This window comes from Trichoderma asperellum, chromosome 4 (assembly GCF_020647865.1).
Source record: "Trichoderma asperellum chromosome 4, complete sequence".
Classification (NCBI taxonomy): domain Eukaryota; kingdom Fungi; phylum Ascomycota; class Sordariomycetes; order Hypocreales; family Hypocreaceae; genus Trichoderma; species Trichoderma asperellum.
In genome coordinates this window covers 2,583,707-2,602,425 of record NC_089418.1, presented here as the reverse complement: position 1 = coordinate 2,602,425, position 18,719 = coordinate 2,583,707, and the positions used below count along the sequence as shown (strand labels likewise).

Here is an 18,719-nt window from a genome sequence, read left to right as displayed (position 1 = left end):
AAATTGCGCCCAATTATTTGTAGGTATGGTACGATGGCTGTGGAACCCTTTCCAGTCTTCCCTTCGACTCATTTGCTATGTATTTCTCGACGTCTCATATAAAGCAGGTTGGCCGGTAAGCATCTTGGAGTGGCGATAGAAGCCTTATTGTCCGTCTTACAGGCGCAAGCATGCGAGCTGCAGCGCGGTTCACAGACCAAGAGGCGCCCAACCAGGTGGGTAGCAAACATCAAAGGTCCCGGAGCCGATCTGCGCTTCCCTTGATGGTAGTGGCGACTGAAGCTGCGGAGAGACACGGGGTCAAGATCTGCGCTGAACGACTGGACAGCTGCAGACCTCAGCTGCTAGGGCGTTTTGACGCGAGCCGTCGGAGCACGTTCTGCACGCCTGCTGTATGATGTCTTCTGTATTGCAGACGAAACTGGTGATTCGTAGAGTTGCGCCACTTTTTTGCGGGGATGGGCCGCCTTGTTGTGCTTTATTCATTGATAGAACGGCCTTTGATGTCTCAGCGTGAGGCGGGAAATTGGCCCAAGACATTGTCGCGCAGTTTGTGACCCCGAGCCAGAGAACGATTTGCGTATGCTCCCCGAGGCCATTACTTGCTACATATGGAGTAACTTTGGGATAACTCCATGGACTTGCAGGCGCTTATCGGAAAGGCCCGCGGAAGAGCGTTTCCAACCAAGTCCGTGTGGTTGAATTGTGTAATGCTTAGATAGAGCAGCCACCGCGCCACAGCCCGTCCATTGGACAAGTCGTGATGCGACCTTAAATTTGATGGCGGAGAGGACAGGACATGGCGCACGGCAGCTAGGAAGCGCTAAGAACTGCTGAAGGTACCGTTTGGGAAAGTCCCGGGCGAAATGGAGAAAGGCCCTTGTGCGGCAATCCCTTTCTTCTTCCCTTTTGTTTTCCCAGATCGAACAAGAAAAGAACAAGAAGGGAGGGAGGCTATCTATCGCACTATCATATGTGTCCGGATTCGTCGTCTGCCTTACCTTTGAACCGAGACTGAGCGCGAACGGCCGTAGCACAGCAGCAAATACTTCCAAAGCTACTCGACCGCATCCAATTCCTGGTGGCTGTGGCGTCAATGGCACATGCAGTTTATATGTAAACGCGCAGTGAATCTCGTCGATGCTAGCTATTTAGCGCTGGCGCTGAAAAGAGACCGAAGGGTTCTAGTGCAGGCAACGAACAACCCCTGAATGGAGTAGCGGTGCCTCGCGCATGCACTGGGACGGAGTCGCCTGTAATTAATTAATTCTATGCCGGAGAGTAAAAAAAAAAAACAGAGCCCTGAAGAAGCAAAGCTCCCTGCCAGGCTGCCACACCAATTGGCAGCGCCCACGGAGGCTTGTAGGGATTCGCTGGCCCTCATCTGCACTAGCCCACGCCACCAGCAACCGCATCCAATTTGCCCATCTCCGTCATTCCGCTCTCCTGGGCGCAATCGGCAGGCCATTTTGTGCAGAGCAGCGCCTCCTGTGCCTGAGCCTATGCATGTAGCGCGCTGCAGCGACGATTGTCTTTAGCAGCGGCCGGGCTGCCGTGGCGATTCTCTCTCTCGATGCGGAGGCTGCTTCACCGTTCCCGGAAAGCCCTGCGTCTCTGCCTCTAATCTCTATCCTTATCGTGGACGGCAAAGCTTTTTCTCTCTCTCGAGCCCATCACATCCCTTCGCTCTCGTGCAGCATTGAGTCTGGCACTCACTCACACCCCGGCCATCATATACCGAGCACACACTGTCGTTACCAACAGGCCATGTTGAATTAATCTGCACGGCGTGACGGGCAGACAGGCGCATTTCGACGACGGCCAAACATCTCCCAGACCCTGCCGGAACAGCCAACATATCTACCTATTAACCAGAACCGCCGCTGCTGGCCATGCAATGAGCGGAACAGCAATCATGGCCTCGGCTGTGGAACTGCCACCGACTTCTTCCTTCTCCCAACGATCCCACTCATCTCCCAACTTACCCTCATTATCATCGCAGACAAATTCGCTCTTCGGCAGCTCTACAAAGGACTCGGCTGAGGTATCAGCTTTTGAAATACCCTCTTTCAACACTGACATAGACCTTAATCTCGACATCTCTCTTCCAACCTTTCCTGAGAGCGAATTGCCACCTCCTAATACCGAATATGTCGAGCTGGAACCCTCTCCTCCACCATCGAAAATCTATGATCACTTGCGGACCAAATCAGCAGCCTCGCTTAGCGATGGGCCTCGACAATGGCTGCGCAGCTTGACAACTATTCGAGATGCCCAGTACGACGATGCTGAGCCCATCGCCCCCCTTCCTCCGCTTAGCGAAGAAAAACGGCCCGCCACAGCAAGTGAAAGCCCCCTGAGCAACGTCGAGGCGATTCCTCCTCAACCATCCCGGGATCGCTCCCATTCGACATCTGCAAGCCTCGCCGGCTTCACCAAGAGGTCGTGGATGCCCTCGTCACGCACGCTGCTAAAGATGCAGCCAGAGACCCTAGACGAGACGAGCGTCAAGCCCGAGGCCAAGCCCAGCCGCGGCGACAAGCTGAAACGGGCTGTTGCAGCCAGTCTCCAGGAAATTACGACCAATCAGACGGGCCAAACCCGTCCAGTTGACTCAGCTGCTAAACCCGCGACAAAGGGATTCGCTCGTGCAACTAGTTACTTCTCCAGAATCAAGCAAAAGCCCGCGTCCTCGTTGTCTAAAACAAGTGACAACGTTGACTCCGATTTTAGCTGCGCCTCTTCTGCTACCAGCTTAGCTCAACCAGGCTCCAATAGCATCGACTCGCATGTCTCGCAATCCACCACTTCTGGTGAGACAAACTCCACCGCGCTCACCACAGATGAGTCGTCGATCGAAATGCCACCGCGCATGCCCGATCCTCTGTGGTCGCAGTTCAAGAACTTGGATCTAGAGTTCAGAGGGCTCGCTTCCAAACCCGTGGCCCAGAAGTGCGCACTGATTCAGACGCTGCTTTTGCCTTTCCTCAAGAGCGCTACGAGTCAGGTATCACTTAGCGGTCTGCGACCTGAGGATGTTGACTGCAGGGCTGGTGTCCTAAACAAATGGTGGGGCGCTGTCTTGGAAATGCTCGAGGCTCAACACCAGCAGCCTGTGCCGGGACTGGATCGCCAACTGCTCTTCGAGGCGGCGACCGTTATCATGATGCGCCTGGAGTGGCGCCAGACAACGCCGTATTTCTTGCCGTTGGTAGACAGGTCTCCTCAGGATCGCGTTCGCGCGAGGTCATCCACCAACTCATCTAATTCATCAAACTCGGATCAATCTGCACTGTTGGCAGAGTCAGCCGAGCACAACATCAGGACCATGTTTGTGTCCAACTTGGTGAGGCAGATGGCATTTGTGGTCGAAAAAATGTCTCTCCGCCACGTGCCTCCGAGCTTGATCGAGTTTGCCGGCAAGACTTGCGCATATGCCTTCTTCTTCGCGCCTGGTGTATCTGATATCTTGGTACGGCTTTGGGGCCTAACCCCAGACCTGATCCGCCGCGTTTCTGAGAGCATGGGCCTCACCCGCAAGAACAACGGCGAAGTTGATGCGGACATAACGGCGTCATTCCCGCCGAAGCTGAGCACCCTGGCCTGGTCCTCGCCCCGAGCTTTGTGGAACACTCTGAAGCGGATTCCCAAGATGCCTCTGCTTGTGGCGAGGGTACCATGGACGGGCCCATGGGTCATGCGCTGGAAAGGCCGCGATACCGATCTCATTTTCATCTTCTGCAGATATTTTCACCTTTTGTCCGACCAGTTTATGCCAGCAGGTCTTTCTTTAATGGAAAAAGCAACATCACCGGCCTTTGTTCTTGTTCATGCACAGCTTTTGTCGATTCTCGACAGCACCGTTCATCGCCAGGCTGCGCTTGAGCCTCCACATGGCTCTTTCGTAGCCAACTCAGCTCGAGGAGCCGAAGCGGCGGCTCTGCAAATGCCGATGCCGCCAAGCAATTTGATGAAGAGCATGTCGGAGAACAGGCTGGTGATGTTGCTCAAGGACATCCTCGCTGATAATTCGCCAACGTTTGCGGGGGCGAGGCACACATTCGCCGAATCTTTCTCCGCCCTGTTAAAAGCCGCCGCAAGCAGGACATCCAGGTACAACAGCACCGCATGCTCAACGTTGTGTGACCTATTGGAAGAGGTTCTGTTCATTTATCACCGGGCTGAGACGGTTGAAAACCCCACAAGCTATATTGACTGGGCCTTTTGGATTGATGTTTGTAAGGTCGCCTTGACCTCGCTGAATACCCTATCGGAGATTCGAATCATATCTTTCATATATACGGTGTGGGACGCCATCGCCAAAGACCCTAAGCAAAAGCTAATGGTGTGCCGCGACTGGTTGTTGACTGAAGAAACGTTCAACGCCTTTTTCAATAATTGGTGCCCAATGGTTCGAGCCTATTACATGCGGCTGCTCTGCTGGCGAGTCTGTCGCGAAGTGGGCAGCCAGGATGAGGTAGATATGTAAGTTCAAAGCCTTCTGATGATGCATACTGTAATAGGAAGGAAGGTCTAACCGTTACTAATAGGGAGATTTTCGCTCTTGCATCCAAGAGGCTCAAGTCGGTCTGGTCGCACTATCTGTATCTTAAACAGGCTGCGGACGAAGCCGGCCAGATGGGTCCCGCTACGGCGCCAATGTCACCTACCTTGGGAAAGCGATTCATCATTATTCGGCAAGAAGTCAACGTTCCGCAGCCGGGTCTCTTTGTGACTTTTGATACATTCTCTAAGGCATCGAGTATAATAGACTTGCCTTCTAGCGAGAAGAACGCTGAAGCAGGTCTTCTCGCCAAGAACGATCCCAAGAAGAAGTGGTCCATTCTGAAGTTATTATCATTCAATTCGGCGAGTTCTCCAACTCAGACTGCCCTAGATACTTCGCCTGTCAAATCTTCGGATGATGGACTTCAGAATGCGCGCCGAGAGGTTGCAAACTCCCGATCCCGGCAAAATGCTTCGATCGGCCCTCCCAAGACAGCCAAGTCTGACAAAAGCGACGACTCTGATGGATCAAATCCGGTTTTTGAAGATCCTAAATTCAATTTCAAATTTGTCCTCGGCTGGCCACAGCCGCAGCAGCAGCTGCCTCCGTTGGAACGAATGCTTGTGAGCCCGAAGCTCCCTACACCGGCTCAATCAAGACTTGGCTTCCAAGCAAAGCGTGGAGGCGGTCCAGTTCTCCCTCCGCTGATGATACCGACGAGAAGGTTTTCTGGCAGTTCTCAGGGTGGTCTGGTGCAAGCTGCAAGGAATGCGAGCCCCCTCGATTCGCCGGTTATAGAACCTCGTCGAAAGCTATCACTAGCCATAGCCACTGCAGGGATTCCGGAAGAGCCTTCTACTGCAACCGGCTCTGAGACGAGCAGTGGTGATACAACCCCTATTGAAACCATTTCTCCATCTTCTCCCATCATTCAGCCGAACTCGAATCAACAACGACCTGTTGAGGGCAAGATGGGACCCGTAAAGCCTGCAGGAGCGTTCCTGAAGAATCTGGCCTACTCTGGGCGTGCATTGTCGGAGTGGAGTCTCGTCGTGGCGGAGTGTAACAATTTTGTCGAGAGGCGCCGCGATGAAGGCATCATCACCCTCAGCGAAATTGAAGTACCACTGCTTGGCGTCGAGGGATTCCGTAAGATGGCTGGTTAAGCACATGATCTCATCAACGTGGTACGGCCTATCAGAAATATGCGTAACTTGGTTCTTAGGTTACGCTGCAGCAAAACAACAAATTTGGATTTCTATTTACGGGCTTCTTTTTTCTTTTTTTCGATCATTTACTTTTTTTTCTTGGATCATTACGAGCGATATACATGGCGTGTTATATATACTCTATATGGCCTTATCTCAACTGGCGTTGGCGATATTCAAATATTTCGATACAGCATATTCTGTTCTATACATTTTTTGGGGGTAATTAGCATGATATTTTTGGATGATACTCTGGCACTGGATTAATTGGTCGAATTTCGAGACGGCATATGAATCAGAAAAAAAAGGAAGAAAGATAGCAGAAATTATTTTTGGCACACTTGATATTATACCAACTGGCTTCACAGCAAAATAAACAACCAACAAAACACGCTCACTAGCTTCTGAACTATCCGGCACCCAGTATAAAAATCTCGATTTTACAGAGGGGAAAGTACGCACTTTGATCGCTACATAATTCTGGAGCAGCACGAACATCTCGGCGGAATTCCGATAGCTTCACAACACCTACGCGAGACTACGTTTCCTTTCTTAAATCTCTACGGTGGTCCAACTAATCAAATTATTGGTCTTTTGGCAAGAATAACCAGGCGTTTCGACGGAATGTGGTGTTCTGTGACGTTCCCCTCGGGAAGGCCGAGGCTTTCTAGCTGGGTAGTGAGAGGTAGGACTAATGGAGAACTCTAAAAGAGTATCGGTTCGGATGAAAGCAAAGGCAGTGGTTGATACCCTTCTATTGCGAGGTATGGCACCGGTGTCATGGCTACCTGGTACTTGGATTTTTGCTTTGTTATTTCAAAGCTTTCTTATTTTTTTTATCATTTGTTTCTTTCATCTTGCGAGCAAGATCTATATTTATGTGCATTTCGCTTGTGGTGCGTCCATCTGAGGAGGTGGCTGGGAGAAAAAGTGGAGGACATGGATAATACCCCTATTTGAAGCCAAGGGCGCGTTGTAGCAGCGAAAATTCAAATTCAAATAAGACAACGATAAGAAGAGGAAAAGAGTAGCCAAGTGTGACAATGTAGAGGAGTAAATCGCGGTGTGAATTTCAAACCTATCAATCTTGTATACTTGATAAATCTAGGATACATGGCTAAATATTCAGCGGCCTTTTAAATCTTGGCAAATTGGGCCTTGTAGGCGGCTCTGATCTGCTTCCTCCAGGCATCTTGCTTTTCCGTCAGGGCATCTACCCTCTCCCGAGTCTCGGGCCTATAAAATGCCGCTCTGTCGGGATAAAATTCTTCAAACTGGGGCTTCCCGTCGTTGAGCGAGACAAAATCCCTGCGGCTGCGGGTGTAGATGTGCACATCGGGTTCGAGCTCCCATGGGCGGTCAAGAGTGCTGGCGATGAGGTAGGTGACCAAGGTGCCGGCGTCGGCGTAGTGGCTCCAGAGATTGCCGCGGCAGAGAGGGCACTGGGCGATGGTCTGACCGACCTTTGACTGGGTTGGGATGGCGACAAAGACGGGGTTGTTTGTTTTATGTTGGGCGTCGGCGTCGTTGTCCACGGGGGCGACGGTTGCTGTGGTCGTGGCGTTTGTAAGATCGGCGAAAGCGGGGAGAACGCCGCACACAGAGCCGGAGGACGGAGATGGAGATGGAGATGACGATTCGGCTTTGCTGAGCGGCGTCGTGAGCGGAGCAGGGGGTAAGAGAGAGACGGCAGACGATTCGATGATTGCGTTTATGGCAAAGGCGCTGCCCATTTGACGCTGGCAGAGGGTGCAGTGGCAGGTTTGAACAAGGAGGGGAGGGAGGTTGATTTGGTAGCGAATGTGGCCGCAGGGACAGCCGCCTTGCATGGGGAAGAGATCTTTTCTCTCGGCGTAATGAGACATGATGGTGATGATAATGGGATGAGATGAGAATGGGGCTACTTGATATCGGCTCAAGATGAGGAAGGATTTTCACGATGTACAACGCAAAGGCTACAAAGGCGTGTGAGCGTGTAAGTGTAAGACGAAGGGTTCAAAAGAGGAGAAAGAGGAGAAGTTTTTGATTGTTAAGGGTTTGTAAGTGAAAGCCCAACAGGGTGTGGGGTTTCTCTTGCAGCCATTCAGATGCGACTTGATGGCCTAAACAGGCAATTGGCTGTGGAATCAGGAAAGGTGAGGGTTTTTTTTTGTGGCCTCAGGCTGGCTTGCTGAGGGCTTTTTGGCTGGCAAGGGACAGATTGATTTTGGCTAATTGTGGCTTTTATTTGTTTTGTTGTTTTCTGTTGTGTGTTTTGAAGAATGCGGGGATAGGCTCTTTTACTTTGGGGCTTTGGCTGATGGAACAGGAAGAAAAAGCATGGCTTGTACCTGTTTAGCTTTACTATTCAAGCCTTCGGCGTTTTGCGGCGGAGATGGCATTGGCATCCAATGATTAGCAGACAATGCACCGCCAAGTCTATTCTTCCGAGGGCCAGAGTGAGGAGCTACTTTGCCGAGCCGGCGCCGCAAGTGACATGTAGTTTCGCAGCAACAAGCGAGATCGAACCACGAGGCTGTGTACACAGAGCATCAAGCATCACCATTGTGGCTTTGCCTTCTGCTATCAGTCTCCAAAAGCTTGCTGAACGGGGCATGGACCTACTTATACCCAGCCCCCAGCCAGTCGCAGGATGGCGCGTACCCATAGCCCTCTGACGAACTGCGTGTGCAAAGTCGTAACCCAGAGCTCAGCCACTGGGTAGCTGCACGTGTCTTCCCCGCGCTAATTGGCCCAGAGCCTCTTTATTTCGTCAGCGCCGCGACCCGCCCCCACCTCGAATCGCATTTCCTCTTTGTCTCTCGTCCATCATTTCGTCTCTGCGCCTAGAAAATTCCAGACGAGGCCTCCCGGCCGAGATGCCTAAAACGCTCCCGTCTTGGCCTTGATTTGCGTGCTTTTGCGTGACTTGCAGGCAAATATTCTCTTGGTTATTCGTGTTCGTGTTGCTTCCCCGCCATGCCCAACACAGGCAGACCTAGTCGGGATTGCCATCTGTGCCGCAAACGGCGAGTCAAGGTTGGTGACATTCCGCCTTTTTGCTATTTATACACATAACCTACATATATGGCGGCATGATGTTCTGTCCAGCTCATCCGGTAGTGGGTCTACAGCTGTTTATACCTGCCATGTCTTAGCAGCCGCTCGTTTCGTTCCCCTATAATACTCGCTTTCTCCACCCTTGATCTCCTTCATGTCCCAGTACTTACATGTCCCTATGGAATAGTGTGATCTCGCCCGTCCTGCGTGCCAGAGATGTATCAAGTACGGCACCGAGTGTCCGGGATACCGGGATCAGCAAGAGCTGGTCTTCCGTAACGCAGACCCCACTGCCGTTAGGAAGCGCAAGAAGCGCACGTCGCAGTCTCCGGAGGTTAGTGGGTCACCGTCTTCAGCAGCATCTGGTACGGCCTATCCGACGCCGGTCCTCAGTCCGAATGGAGACTTCATGTTCACGTCTTCAACAGACGTCGTCTTGGCCAAGGGTGTCAATTGCAACGCTGCTGCTCCTCTAACGCGGCCGGTGTTTCAACACTGGACATCACACTCTGTTCCCATCGTCCTCAATGTCTATTCCAATCTCGACTTTATCCAGGATATATACAGTGGCTACAGTAACGATGGACCTCTTATTTGGGCAGCTCATCTCTTTTCCCGCACCTATGTGACCAACCTCCGTTATCCGACTGCCATATCCAGGGACGCCCACGAAGAAACTCAGCGCGAGCTGGGTACTTACCTGGTCAAGACCCTAAGCTCGGTCAACAAGGCGCTTGGCACGCCCGAAGGAGCTTTCAGAGACGACGTTCTCGCCACTATATGGCTTCTCAGCAACTATGAGGTGAGAAATTCCCAAAGCAGCGCAGTGTGAGTTGGATAACCTCTGGATCAAATGCTCACTAGTAGACAGTTACTTATCGGCTCCCTCAACCGCACGGAAACTCTAAGTCCATGGCATCTACATGCCCGAGGATTATACAGTATCCTCAAAATAAGAGGAGTCGCGCCGCTACATACGGTGAAAGGCCGCATGATGTTCTGGCCTGCCTATAGCATGGTGGTGGGTATTAGTGGTACTCCGAATGCGAATAGCTGCAATCTTTTGCTGACTTGATATGTGTACAGCAAATTCAGTCTCTAATCAATAACACAGAGTGTCCTCCGGAGTCACAAGAATGGTTCGATGCTATAGCACAGTCCCTATCCCCAGGAGAAGGTCTCGGGCTACATGTTTCTCTATTCATGATCAAAATCTGCAGTGTTCAGGCTCGGATTTTCAGTTTTTTTCGGCGGCGAGACTTCAGCGGCGCATCCAGGGAGTATAATGATCTCCTTGCCCAGATGAAGGCAGCTATACATGAAATTGAAGATTGGATGGAATCGAATCCCGTGGGAAACCACATGTTGGAAATATACGTGATCAGCCTTTACCAATCAGCCATTGTCAAAGGATTTAACGCCGTAAAGCTTCTCATCAACTTCCTCACGCATTATCCCCTATGCTCCGTTCCTCTCCAGCAACTCACTGCTGATCGAGATTATTGCATCGAAATTGCTCAAACATCAGCACAGGGGATTATTGAGACTGTTCCGCGTATTCTTGGGCCCCTGGCGGCAAAAGGAAAGGACAAGTCTCCTAAGACCGTATTCGATGCATTACGGATCATATGGCCCCTTATCTGCGTATATGTCATGGACATCTGCCGACCAGAACAGCGACTTACCGCATCGGAATACCTCTTCTACATAGGTCGAGAATTAGGAATACGACAAGGGCTGAATACTTACTCGACTAAACTGGCTCTGCCGCCCGAGGCACGGGTACCGTTTGGAGAGCACGAAGAATTGTAACGCGGCGCCAATATTTGACTCTTTTTCACCAAAATGTCTATAGAAGGAACCGTCCCCATGAAAGCTGTTGCTGGAACGACGGCAAGGCGTGTTTTGGATTTATTGGATTTTGTGTTTTAGATACCAAGGAAGAGTTTACCAAATGTGTCAATAGAGCTAGTTGTTTTGATAAATGAAACATCATATGTAGATCTGCCACAGGGTCCGCCCTACATTATTTCAGCCTGCTAGAGTATACTTCTGAGTTTTGAGTAATCAAGGTGACACGTTGTTCATAACAGCGGCACAAGTGTTACGCTGCAGAAATGCACAAGGCATCAATTCTGACGTTACCGCCGCAAATATCACGGAAACATGGCCGCACTTTGAGACAGTTTTTCTCCCTCAATCCCGGCGTTTCCACTTTTTACGAACCAGGGAGAAAAAGCTTATCAAGGGAGAGAACTCTATAAAAGTGAAACGAAGTCTTTTTGACCTCTTATCTTTAAAAACAAACTAACTAAACGTCAAATAGGAAAAACATGGCAAACAGCGTTGACCAGCATTTGAGTATCCCGGTGGTTGACTTTACCCTTGCCCGCACGGGCTCTGAAGAGGATAGGCGAAGAGTTGCGAAGGAGCTTTACGAGGCATTTAAGAATGTTGGATTTGCGTATGTGAGGAATCATGGCGTGCCTCAGGAAGTTGTTGATGAGGCTTTCGTCTGGGTATGTCGTTTACTTGTCATTCTCAACCCTCACCCACCCAAAAGCATCCGCTTCACGGAATAGTCGATTGGAATGATGGAGGAAAACCTGGCTAATTCTCATAAAATAAAGAACCATAGATTCTTTAACATGCCGCAAGCCGACAAAGATAAGGCACCTCGCCCATCAGAGTCGTGGCACCACCGCGGCTACTCGAGCGTGGGCCGCGAGAAAGTTTCCCAGATGATCTTTGACGAAGAGTCTATTTCAGCCGCGCGAAGCGTTCCCGATGTGAAAGAGTCATATGAGATTGGTCGTGATGATGAGGAGGCATCTCTGCCGAATATTTGGCCGCCTCAAGATATTCTCCCGGGATTTCGCGAGTTTTTTACCAAATTTTATGAGGTGTGCTATGATGCTGAGCTGGAGATACTGAGACTTATTGCACTGGGAATGGGGCTTGAAGAGGAATATTTCATACGATTTCACAAGAACAAGGATAACCAGATTCGGTTGCTGCATTATCCGCCTATTGAGGAGAACATTCTTCGACAGGGTAAAGCAGAGAGGATAGCCGCACACACAGATTATGGCACTATCACGATGCTGTTTCAGGACGATGTTGGGGGGCTCGAGGTAGAGGATGTCAACGAGAAGGGGAAATTCATCCCTGCGCCGTATGTACCCAACACGGCCGTGGTGAATATTGCGGATTTTTTGATGCGCTGGAGCAACGACGAGTTGAAGTCGACGATGCACCGGGTCAAGGCCCCGCCACTGGCGGCGGATGAAGACGAGGCTGCGACGAAGCATAGAATGACTAGAGCAAGACACTCGGTGGTGTACTTTGTTGGCGCGGACTTGGAAAAGACGGTGGATTGTGTGCCTGGCTGTTGGGGGCCGGACAGGCCGAAGAAGTATGAACCGGTGAATGCGATGGAGTATATACGGATGAGATTGCAGGCTACTTATTGAAGCTATTATGCAAATGTCAATGGCTCATCCTATCGTATACAGAGGTAGCTTATTGAAATGAAATGAAAGAGCATTTTAAAAGTCGTAAATGTCATATATTTAACTCATTCAAATGATTATAAATGCAATTGCGCCGTCAAACGACCAAACGGGTTAACACCTGGTTTTCCAAAAAATCTCACAGCTGCGTCTCCGAATGAGCAACGAGCAGCCATTCTCCATCGGCGCCCTGATTCCAGGTCGACGAGGCCGTAGCGTTGTACTTTTCCTTGCCCCTGGTCGCGCGGATCTTGTACGTGACGACGCCGCCCATGAGGCCGATGAAGTGCGCCTTCATGTCCTCGGTGTCGAAGTCGTCGAAGCGGTGGAAAGGCGCGCGCATGGCGTCCTTGAAGCCGTCTTCGTCTTCGGGGGAGATGATGTCCATCTTGGGGAACATGAGGGCCGCGTCGGGGGCACAGAGCTTGAGCACGGCGGCGGCTGGGTTGGCGGAGGTGATGGCGGTGCAGAGGTCGCGCTCCTTGCCGAGGAGGTCTTCGCGGAGCCAGTCGTTCATTGCAGGCATAGTGGGTGGTGGACTGACTGAGACACAGACTATGCGTTAGAGTCTTGTTGGTGTTGTGGTGTTGCTGCTGTTGATGGCGAGAGAGGGCCGCTACAGCACACTTACTGGTGGTTTCGATAGGAAATGTATCACGGCAGATTAAAGCTATTGCTGCTATTAACTAAGGATATTGGACACAAGCACGAGATAATACAAAAAGAAGACAGGAGAGGTTATCGCGAAATAAAATCTTTTTATTGAGCTTCTGCGCAGCAAGAGGTCATCTTCATGACGTCACAGCCATGGCATGGAACAATGACGTTGTGATAGCTTCAGTGGTGGAAGGATCCAAGCCTCCACAGCTATTTTCTGCACGCTCTATCGATTAGAATGTGCACCGTCTGTATTAAGTAAATTAATTAAGCCTCCTGTTCATTGGGGCTGGGAAATGCCAATGCATCGTGGCCCGTGGAAAGCATAAACTAAAACGTAAAGGATGGCTGTAGCAGTTGCGTAGTGTTAGTGCCAAAAACCGGGAAATATAGTGCTACTATTGCCTGCGCAGTGATAGCACAAGGTCTTTTGTAACCATGTTTTGCTCCACGGGGGACTTCCCCACCATGGATGACACGACTTGGGCGTCATTGATGATCTGTTGCCGGTTTGAGCCGCGGGCTGACGCGTGGTGACAGCTTTTCGAACTTGGAGTGCAATAGGAAGTGATTTTCTGGCATGTGGCTGGCCTGTGGCTGGCTTGGGGGAGGATGTTGGCGAGTCTTGAGTGAGGCGCTGGGTATATTGGTGAGTTCAACAAATCTGAGATTGCAAAACAGGAATCAATCTCATTAAACAATTCGAATAGGGTGGGGAGGAAATTTCAAGCAATACCTTTGAATAAGTAGCGGCCCGATGCATCAAATTGTTAATTTCGTCCTTTTTTTTTTCGACGTTGGTTTACGAGGTATCAAGCAACTAAGTTGTTTGTACTAAAATTCTTCCCATTTTACTTTGTAGTAGTTGAGTTTGTACTCTGCAGCTTTCTAATCTAAGCTACGGCACTCTGCAAAATTGTATTTAAACGCATCGTTTTCACGATGTGCCTTATCCCTGTGGATCCAGATCTGGATTTACGGAAGGTCTGAGCACCGATTCGACTAGGATCTGAGCTCATTTTAGCGATTGCCTGTGAATGGCTGTAGTGGAGAGCGTGATGAGATGCGACGGTTGAAAGTTCAAAAGAGTGGGAGTTTCATGGGTAGCTAGCTACAAATAAACAGTATGAGAATGAAACAGTACCTATTTCGGGACATATAAATATTCTTGCGAGTTGCAAAGTATTGAGTTATTAATGTTAGATATTGTAAAACGGCGGCGAAGTAGTAATACTGTATGAGCTGCTAGTATGCATCTCGATTGAATGACTTAATTTTGTTCCAACAGGGTCTTACTGCTACTATATAAATACCCACAATCCCCGCGCAAGCATGTCGCTTCGATTACAACTTATAACGGCACTGAAGCGCTCATAACGAGTCCCGGTTTTCGTTCATTGGATATAATTGACTCTCGTTTCTTTTTGCTTTAATTGCACTGTCGGCGACGTGATTCAGTGCAGATGGGCATGAGCAGATAATCCTTCTCAAGGCTGATAAGGCTACACGTGCGTACTCTTTGGAGTGGGAGCCATTTTCTGGCAAGAGATATATGAAGAGCTTAACGCCTGGTACTCGTAATACCATTTGAAGCCTTTGTCTTTTCAGCAAGGCAAGAATCACTACTCGCCCGTAAGTATTACCAAACCTCTCACCAGCAATCGCCCTCTTATGGATCTATTATAAAAAAAAAAAAATAAAAAAAAAAACAGGCCGCCCACTGGTAGGGCCAATAGAACTAAAAACACTTCCAGGGGTAATAGCGCTACACCGCTTGTACTGCATTGTCCTACAAAGACAATTTGTCAGTGATGCTGCCTGTGCTCCGTTAGGTGCCGCTTTTATATTAACATGGCCTGTAACATGCGATCCATGCAAGCCATTTGGCAGAGTTGCTTGTTGCTACCTTAGGCAGAAATTGGCAGAAACAACATGTCGTTGTACTTGTACCTACTCGATAGAGGCATGTAGGTACTACTATAGCTTTCCACCCATGAAAAGTCACGCTGTCAGTGCATATGCTACTGCAAGGCCTTGCATACACCGAGCACGTCTCTTCTGTGAGACATGCTGCCCCTCTTGTGTCTTGTATCCCATCAACATTGTTCTTTGCAATCCATGCCCGCTGCATCAAATGCTGCATGCCTTCATTCAATACCTAGATTGCAGCGGCTCAGCGAGATTCAATGTCTAGCCATCTCTCACAGCCGCCAAACGCGGTCTCGCGCCCGGAGCCCGACGATGGCGACGGCGACGACGCGGAGAGTGTTGTGAGCGAACGCAGCGTCGAGGCTTCTACGCTTGATTCTGATTTCTGGGAGGCCCTGCAGGTCTTCGAGACGCCGGGCTATCTTACATCCTACTTTACGCTACCCGACCTTTCTCGCAGCGGCCTTTCTGTATACCACGTTGGTGATATTGCTCTGCCGCTTGGTGAGATACAAGCGCGCCAGATTATGGGCCAAGCTAAGCGATACAAAAGTCTCGGTCACAATGATCCGTGGAAGCTGGATCCCACACAGTTCAAATTGGATTACAGTGTGTGGGGAAGCCGCCTTAAAGCCTTATATAGACACATTGCTCCTGGTCTTGGCTACTTTGGCCAGGACTGGATAGACACGACTTGCGCAACGCCCAGCGCAGTGCTCCTTTTGGAAAAGGGATGCACTGTTGATTGGTGAGTAGTCTCTACCATAGTCCATTTTTATGTACTCAAGGCTTGACGATGTGCCAGTCATTATCTTCCGAACGGGGCGGGACATATCATGATATATCTTACCTCCGCAGATCACCAGGGCGGCGAGATTGTAGTCAAGCTTCGCGGTCAAGAAAAGACTGTTTTCAATCCCAGTAAGACGGAAGAGCATTTTGCTTCCTGGTATCCGGATTCTAAACCGCAGCCCGTCAAATCAGGATACGCCCTGGTTATAGTCTTCAGCTGCGTTCCGGTAAGGAGCGATATAGGTGAATCTGCTCTCTTGGTTCGGGATGAAACGCGAGCAATCCGCCATACTCTCAAGCGATGGCTTGCTGGAAATGTTGAATCTCGTGGGAGGAATGCCCTTTATTACCCGTTCGAACGTGACTATAAGGGGCGCAAGCTACGTTTCAGAGAGCTGACACATGGAGATGAAGGCCGGATTCAGGTTCTTAAAAGATTATCTGAAAAACTTGCCTTCAAATTGTACCTTGGGCACATTGAACAAGAGCAGAAGAAGCTTGAAAATAGTGACAGTTATGAAGAGATAAAAGGAGGCGCTTGCATCACAAAGCTGGTAGACCTGGATGGGCGTTTCGTGACTAAAAGTCTCAACCTTGACAAGGCCCACGTCCGTGAAGGGTTCTTCGATGGTATTAAATGGGAATCTGAAGAACAAGGTGTATGTCCATATTGCAAATCCAAACTTCAGCGCCGAAGCAAGACTGAAACCCTTCACTGTCCTGTCTGTTAGGCTACATTTGCTAACTTTCCTTTTAGGCCCCATCTTTGATACGAAAAGGTCGTATGACAGTAAGTTCTCTCCTTTACGCGTGTCCCATGAACATATTTAACAAGTTTGCCTAGTTCTTTGTCGTTGTCCCTTCCGACGCGATATTACCATTTTTCCTCCAGCGTAGCAGCGACAATTCTCCTCCAGCAGTGGAACAAATCCCACAGCTACTTGGCTACTATGCCAGAACCTGCGTATCTAATCAGCACTCGAAGAGTTCGCTTTCCACGTTCAAAGAACTATGTGAGCTTATGTGGGACTCATCTGATAGAGAGAAGCAAATCAAGTCTTTAAAGAAGCCAGTATTCCAGAACAATGACCTCAGTGACGTTCTGAGAGCCACAATCCAGTTGAAGTGGTACCCATGGTTTGAGAAAATAGCTGCTGCCCATGAGGGATCTTTGCCAACGTCTTTCTTCAACTGGGTGCCTGAGCATTTCCACAACAGCACTAGAAACATTGATAAATGGTTTAGGCCACTCGAGAAAGGGTATGTATGTTATTGCGAGACACAGAATTCTCAACACTAACACTTGTAGGCTGTCTGCCGCGGTTCTCTCTTACCCCCGACCCAAGCAGCAAGTCAGAGCGGTAGAGACTTTGTTTCCCATTCTCATAGCAGACTCAGGCCGGCTGGTCCCCTTCCCCCTGAATCCCTCATTCGCTGGGCTCGCCAAGTTCTGCAAGAGTCTGTCAAAACTTGTGGGTCTAAAAAGCTTGACCGAAGAGATGGAGAAGCATTAGTTAAGCTTTCTTTGTACTTTGACGATCCGTTTGCTATTATATCGCAAGTGTATGTCGGACCTCTGGTTCCTTCTCTTCTACCCTTTTAGCGCGCTATGAGCTGATCTGAAACATTATACAGACAGAGTCAAATTGATCCAGGAAATAAACCCGACGCATTCGTTGGGTTTATGAGTGAAATAGACCTTTTCGGCCGCTATGACTACATATCGTACGAAAAGTCACAGGAATTGTACCGGAAGGCTTCCAAGGCTTTTATAACTTCAACAGCATTTACACAGATGCATGGTATGGAGAAAGATGAGAGTACTGGGACCAATTTCCTCAGCCGGCTTGGTGAATTTGTTTTTGGCGAGCCCATGGACGCAAATGAGTCCGATGATGGTGGCTCCGATGACGATTTCGCATGGCCTTCCGACGATGAAGATTACATGTTTGACCCTCATATGGACCTAGATGAGCCTAACTTTGATCCCTTTGGATACCATGTGCATAACCGCCAAGCATACCAACAATACGAACAATATGCATCGCTGGGTGGCAGGGCAACGACTGAGGTTGAGGGAACGCAAATCCACTACACGGCTCTCAGCTTTTGGATACAGAAAACCATGGATATAAGCACAAAGGACGACGACATATTCACACTAGCTCTTTCCAAGATGGGTGAGGTGGCACCGCAGATATCCATCGCTGACTTTCACACTTTGTGGATTCCTGTTCTGAAGGGAATGGCGCCCAAAATGACACGTCTCATGCTCGAGAAGTCCAAAGATCCCAACACACTGCTTTGGCGCAAAAATAATTATACCTTGATCAAAGCCTATCTCGATATATATGTGGGGCAGTGGCCCCAGCGCCCTAGTCTCGCGCAAGACGGAGTTGACTGCGACTGTGCCGATTGTAAGGGGCTCAGTGTCTTTTTGGCCGATGCTTCACTGAAAGTCGGTCATTTTTCTGCAAATAAGCGGCGGTGCAAACATCTCATAGAAGAACTTTGCGCAGCCAACGCCGACGTTTACACTGAGTGCATGAATTTCGAGGGGTCACCTAAGAAGCAGAAGTTGACCGTGACAAAGTCCCGGACGAAGATGCTTTCGCGGTATCGTCAAGCGTGGCGAGAACGACGGAACGAAGCAAGCAAGCATCTGGGGAGCTTTGAGCAGAAGCATCTCGCAGCCTTGCTGGGGCCCGAATGGATGACGCTTTTCAGCATGGCCCATCTTGGAGGCCCTAGCCTGAGTGATAAGGATATGCGGAAGGCCTTGAGGATGAAGACGGAAAGAACAAGCACACCCAAGGCGCCTCCGTTTTTGGAACCCTCGACCATAGCCATGTTTTTTGGGGGCTTCCGGCTATGAGTATGGAGGAGGAGTTTCTTTGAGATGTGTGTAATATTTATGGAAGATGTTATACAGACCCGGTATGCACCAACATGGATCATCAAGGCTCTATCACGATTATTGCTTGGGCGTTACTGGAGATATATCCTTGCTGCCTGTGGTCTGGGCTATATCTGCGACGATATAAAGGAACAGAAGATAATGTTCATAAGAGAGAT

The 18,719-nt window shown here is 49.7% G+C and overlaps 8 protein-coding genes across 8 annotated transcripts; 6 read left to right on the top strand and 2 right to left on the bottom strand.

Annotated features, from left to right (window-relative positions):
- Positions 1 to 1,295: 1,295 nt before the first annotated feature.
- On the top strand, positions 1,296 to 6,779 carry TrAFT101_007270 (uncharacterized protein). Its single transcript, XM_024901129.2, has 2 exons — positions 1,296 to 4,485; positions 4,551 to 6,779. Exons 1-2 carry the CDS (start codon positions 1,898 to 1,900, stop codon positions 5,671 to 5,673), a joined length of 3,711 nt encoding a protein of 1,236 aa, XP_024756544.2. The 5' UTR covers positions 1,296 to 1,897; the 3' UTR covers positions 5,674 to 6,779.
- Positions 6,764 to 7,731, bottom strand: TrAFT101_007269 (uncharacterized protein). Its single transcript, XM_024901096.2, has one exon. It carries the CDS (start codon positions 7,578 to 7,580, stop codon positions 6,852 to 6,854), a length of 729 nt encoding a protein of 242 aa, XP_024756545.2. The 5' UTR covers positions 7,581 to 7,731; the 3' UTR covers positions 6,764 to 6,851.
- Positions 7,732 to 8,515: 784 nt separating this feature from the next.
- TrAFT101_007268 (uncharacterized protein) lies at positions 8,516 to 10,795 on the top strand. Its single transcript, XM_024908830.2, has 4 exons — positions 8,516 to 8,733; positions 8,942 to 9,556; positions 9,626 to 9,775; positions 9,841 to 10,795. Exons 1-4 carry the CDS (start codon positions 8,674 to 8,676, stop codon positions 10,564 to 10,566), a joined length of 1,551 nt encoding a protein of 516 aa, XP_024756546.2. The 5' UTR covers positions 8,516 to 8,673; the 3' UTR covers positions 10,567 to 10,795.
- A 785-nt stretch (positions 10,796 to 11,580) lies between these two features.
- On the top strand, positions 11,581 to 12,301 carry TrAFT101_007267 (uncharacterized protein; the record flags this gene model as incomplete). Its single annotated transcript, XM_024901085.2, has 1 exon — positions 11,581 to 12,301. A coding segment is annotated over one exon (645 nt), but the record flags the coding sequence as incomplete, so codon positions are not given.
- A 7-nt stretch (positions 12,302 to 12,308) lies between these two features.
- Positions 12,309 to 12,973, bottom strand: TrAFT101_007266 (uncharacterized protein). The gene has a single exon (XM_024901140.2). The coding sequence runs from the start codon at positions 12,790 to 12,792 to the stop codon at positions 12,406 to 12,408; it is 387 nt and encodes a 128-aa protein (XP_024756548.1). The 5' UTR covers positions 12,793 to 12,973; the 3' UTR covers positions 12,309 to 12,405.
- Positions 12,974 to 15,109: 2,136 nt separating this feature from the next.
- TrAFT101_007265 (uncharacterized protein) lies at positions 15,110 to 15,604 on the top strand (the record flags this gene model as incomplete). The annotated part of the gene is made up of 1 exon (XM_066128001.1): positions 15,110 to 15,604. One exon carries the CDS (start codon positions 15,110 to 15,112, stop codon positions 15,602 to 15,604), a length of 495 nt encoding a protein of 164 aa, XP_065984115.1.
- An 84-nt stretch (positions 15,605 to 15,688) lies between these two features.
- TrAFT101_007264 (uncharacterized protein) lies at positions 15,689 to 17,158 on the top strand (the record flags this gene model as incomplete). The annotated part of the gene is made up of 4 exons (XM_024910237.2): positions 15,689 to 16,303; positions 16,402 to 16,434; positions 16,489 to 16,904; positions 16,954 to 17,158. 4 exons carry the CDS (start codon positions 15,689 to 15,691, stop codon positions 17,156 to 17,158), a joined length of 1,269 nt encoding a protein of 422 aa, XP_024756549.2.
- Positions 17,159 to 17,328: 170 nt separating this feature from the next.
- TrAFT101_007263 (uncharacterized protein) lies at positions 17,329 to 18,519 on the top strand (the record flags this gene model as incomplete). The annotated part of the gene is made up of 1 exon (XM_066128000.1): positions 17,329 to 18,519. The coding sequence occupies one exon, from the start codon at positions 17,329 to 17,331 to the stop codon at positions 18,517 to 18,519; it is 1,191 nt and encodes a 396-aa protein (XP_065984114.1).
- Positions 18,520 to 18,719: the final 200 nt, after the last annotated feature.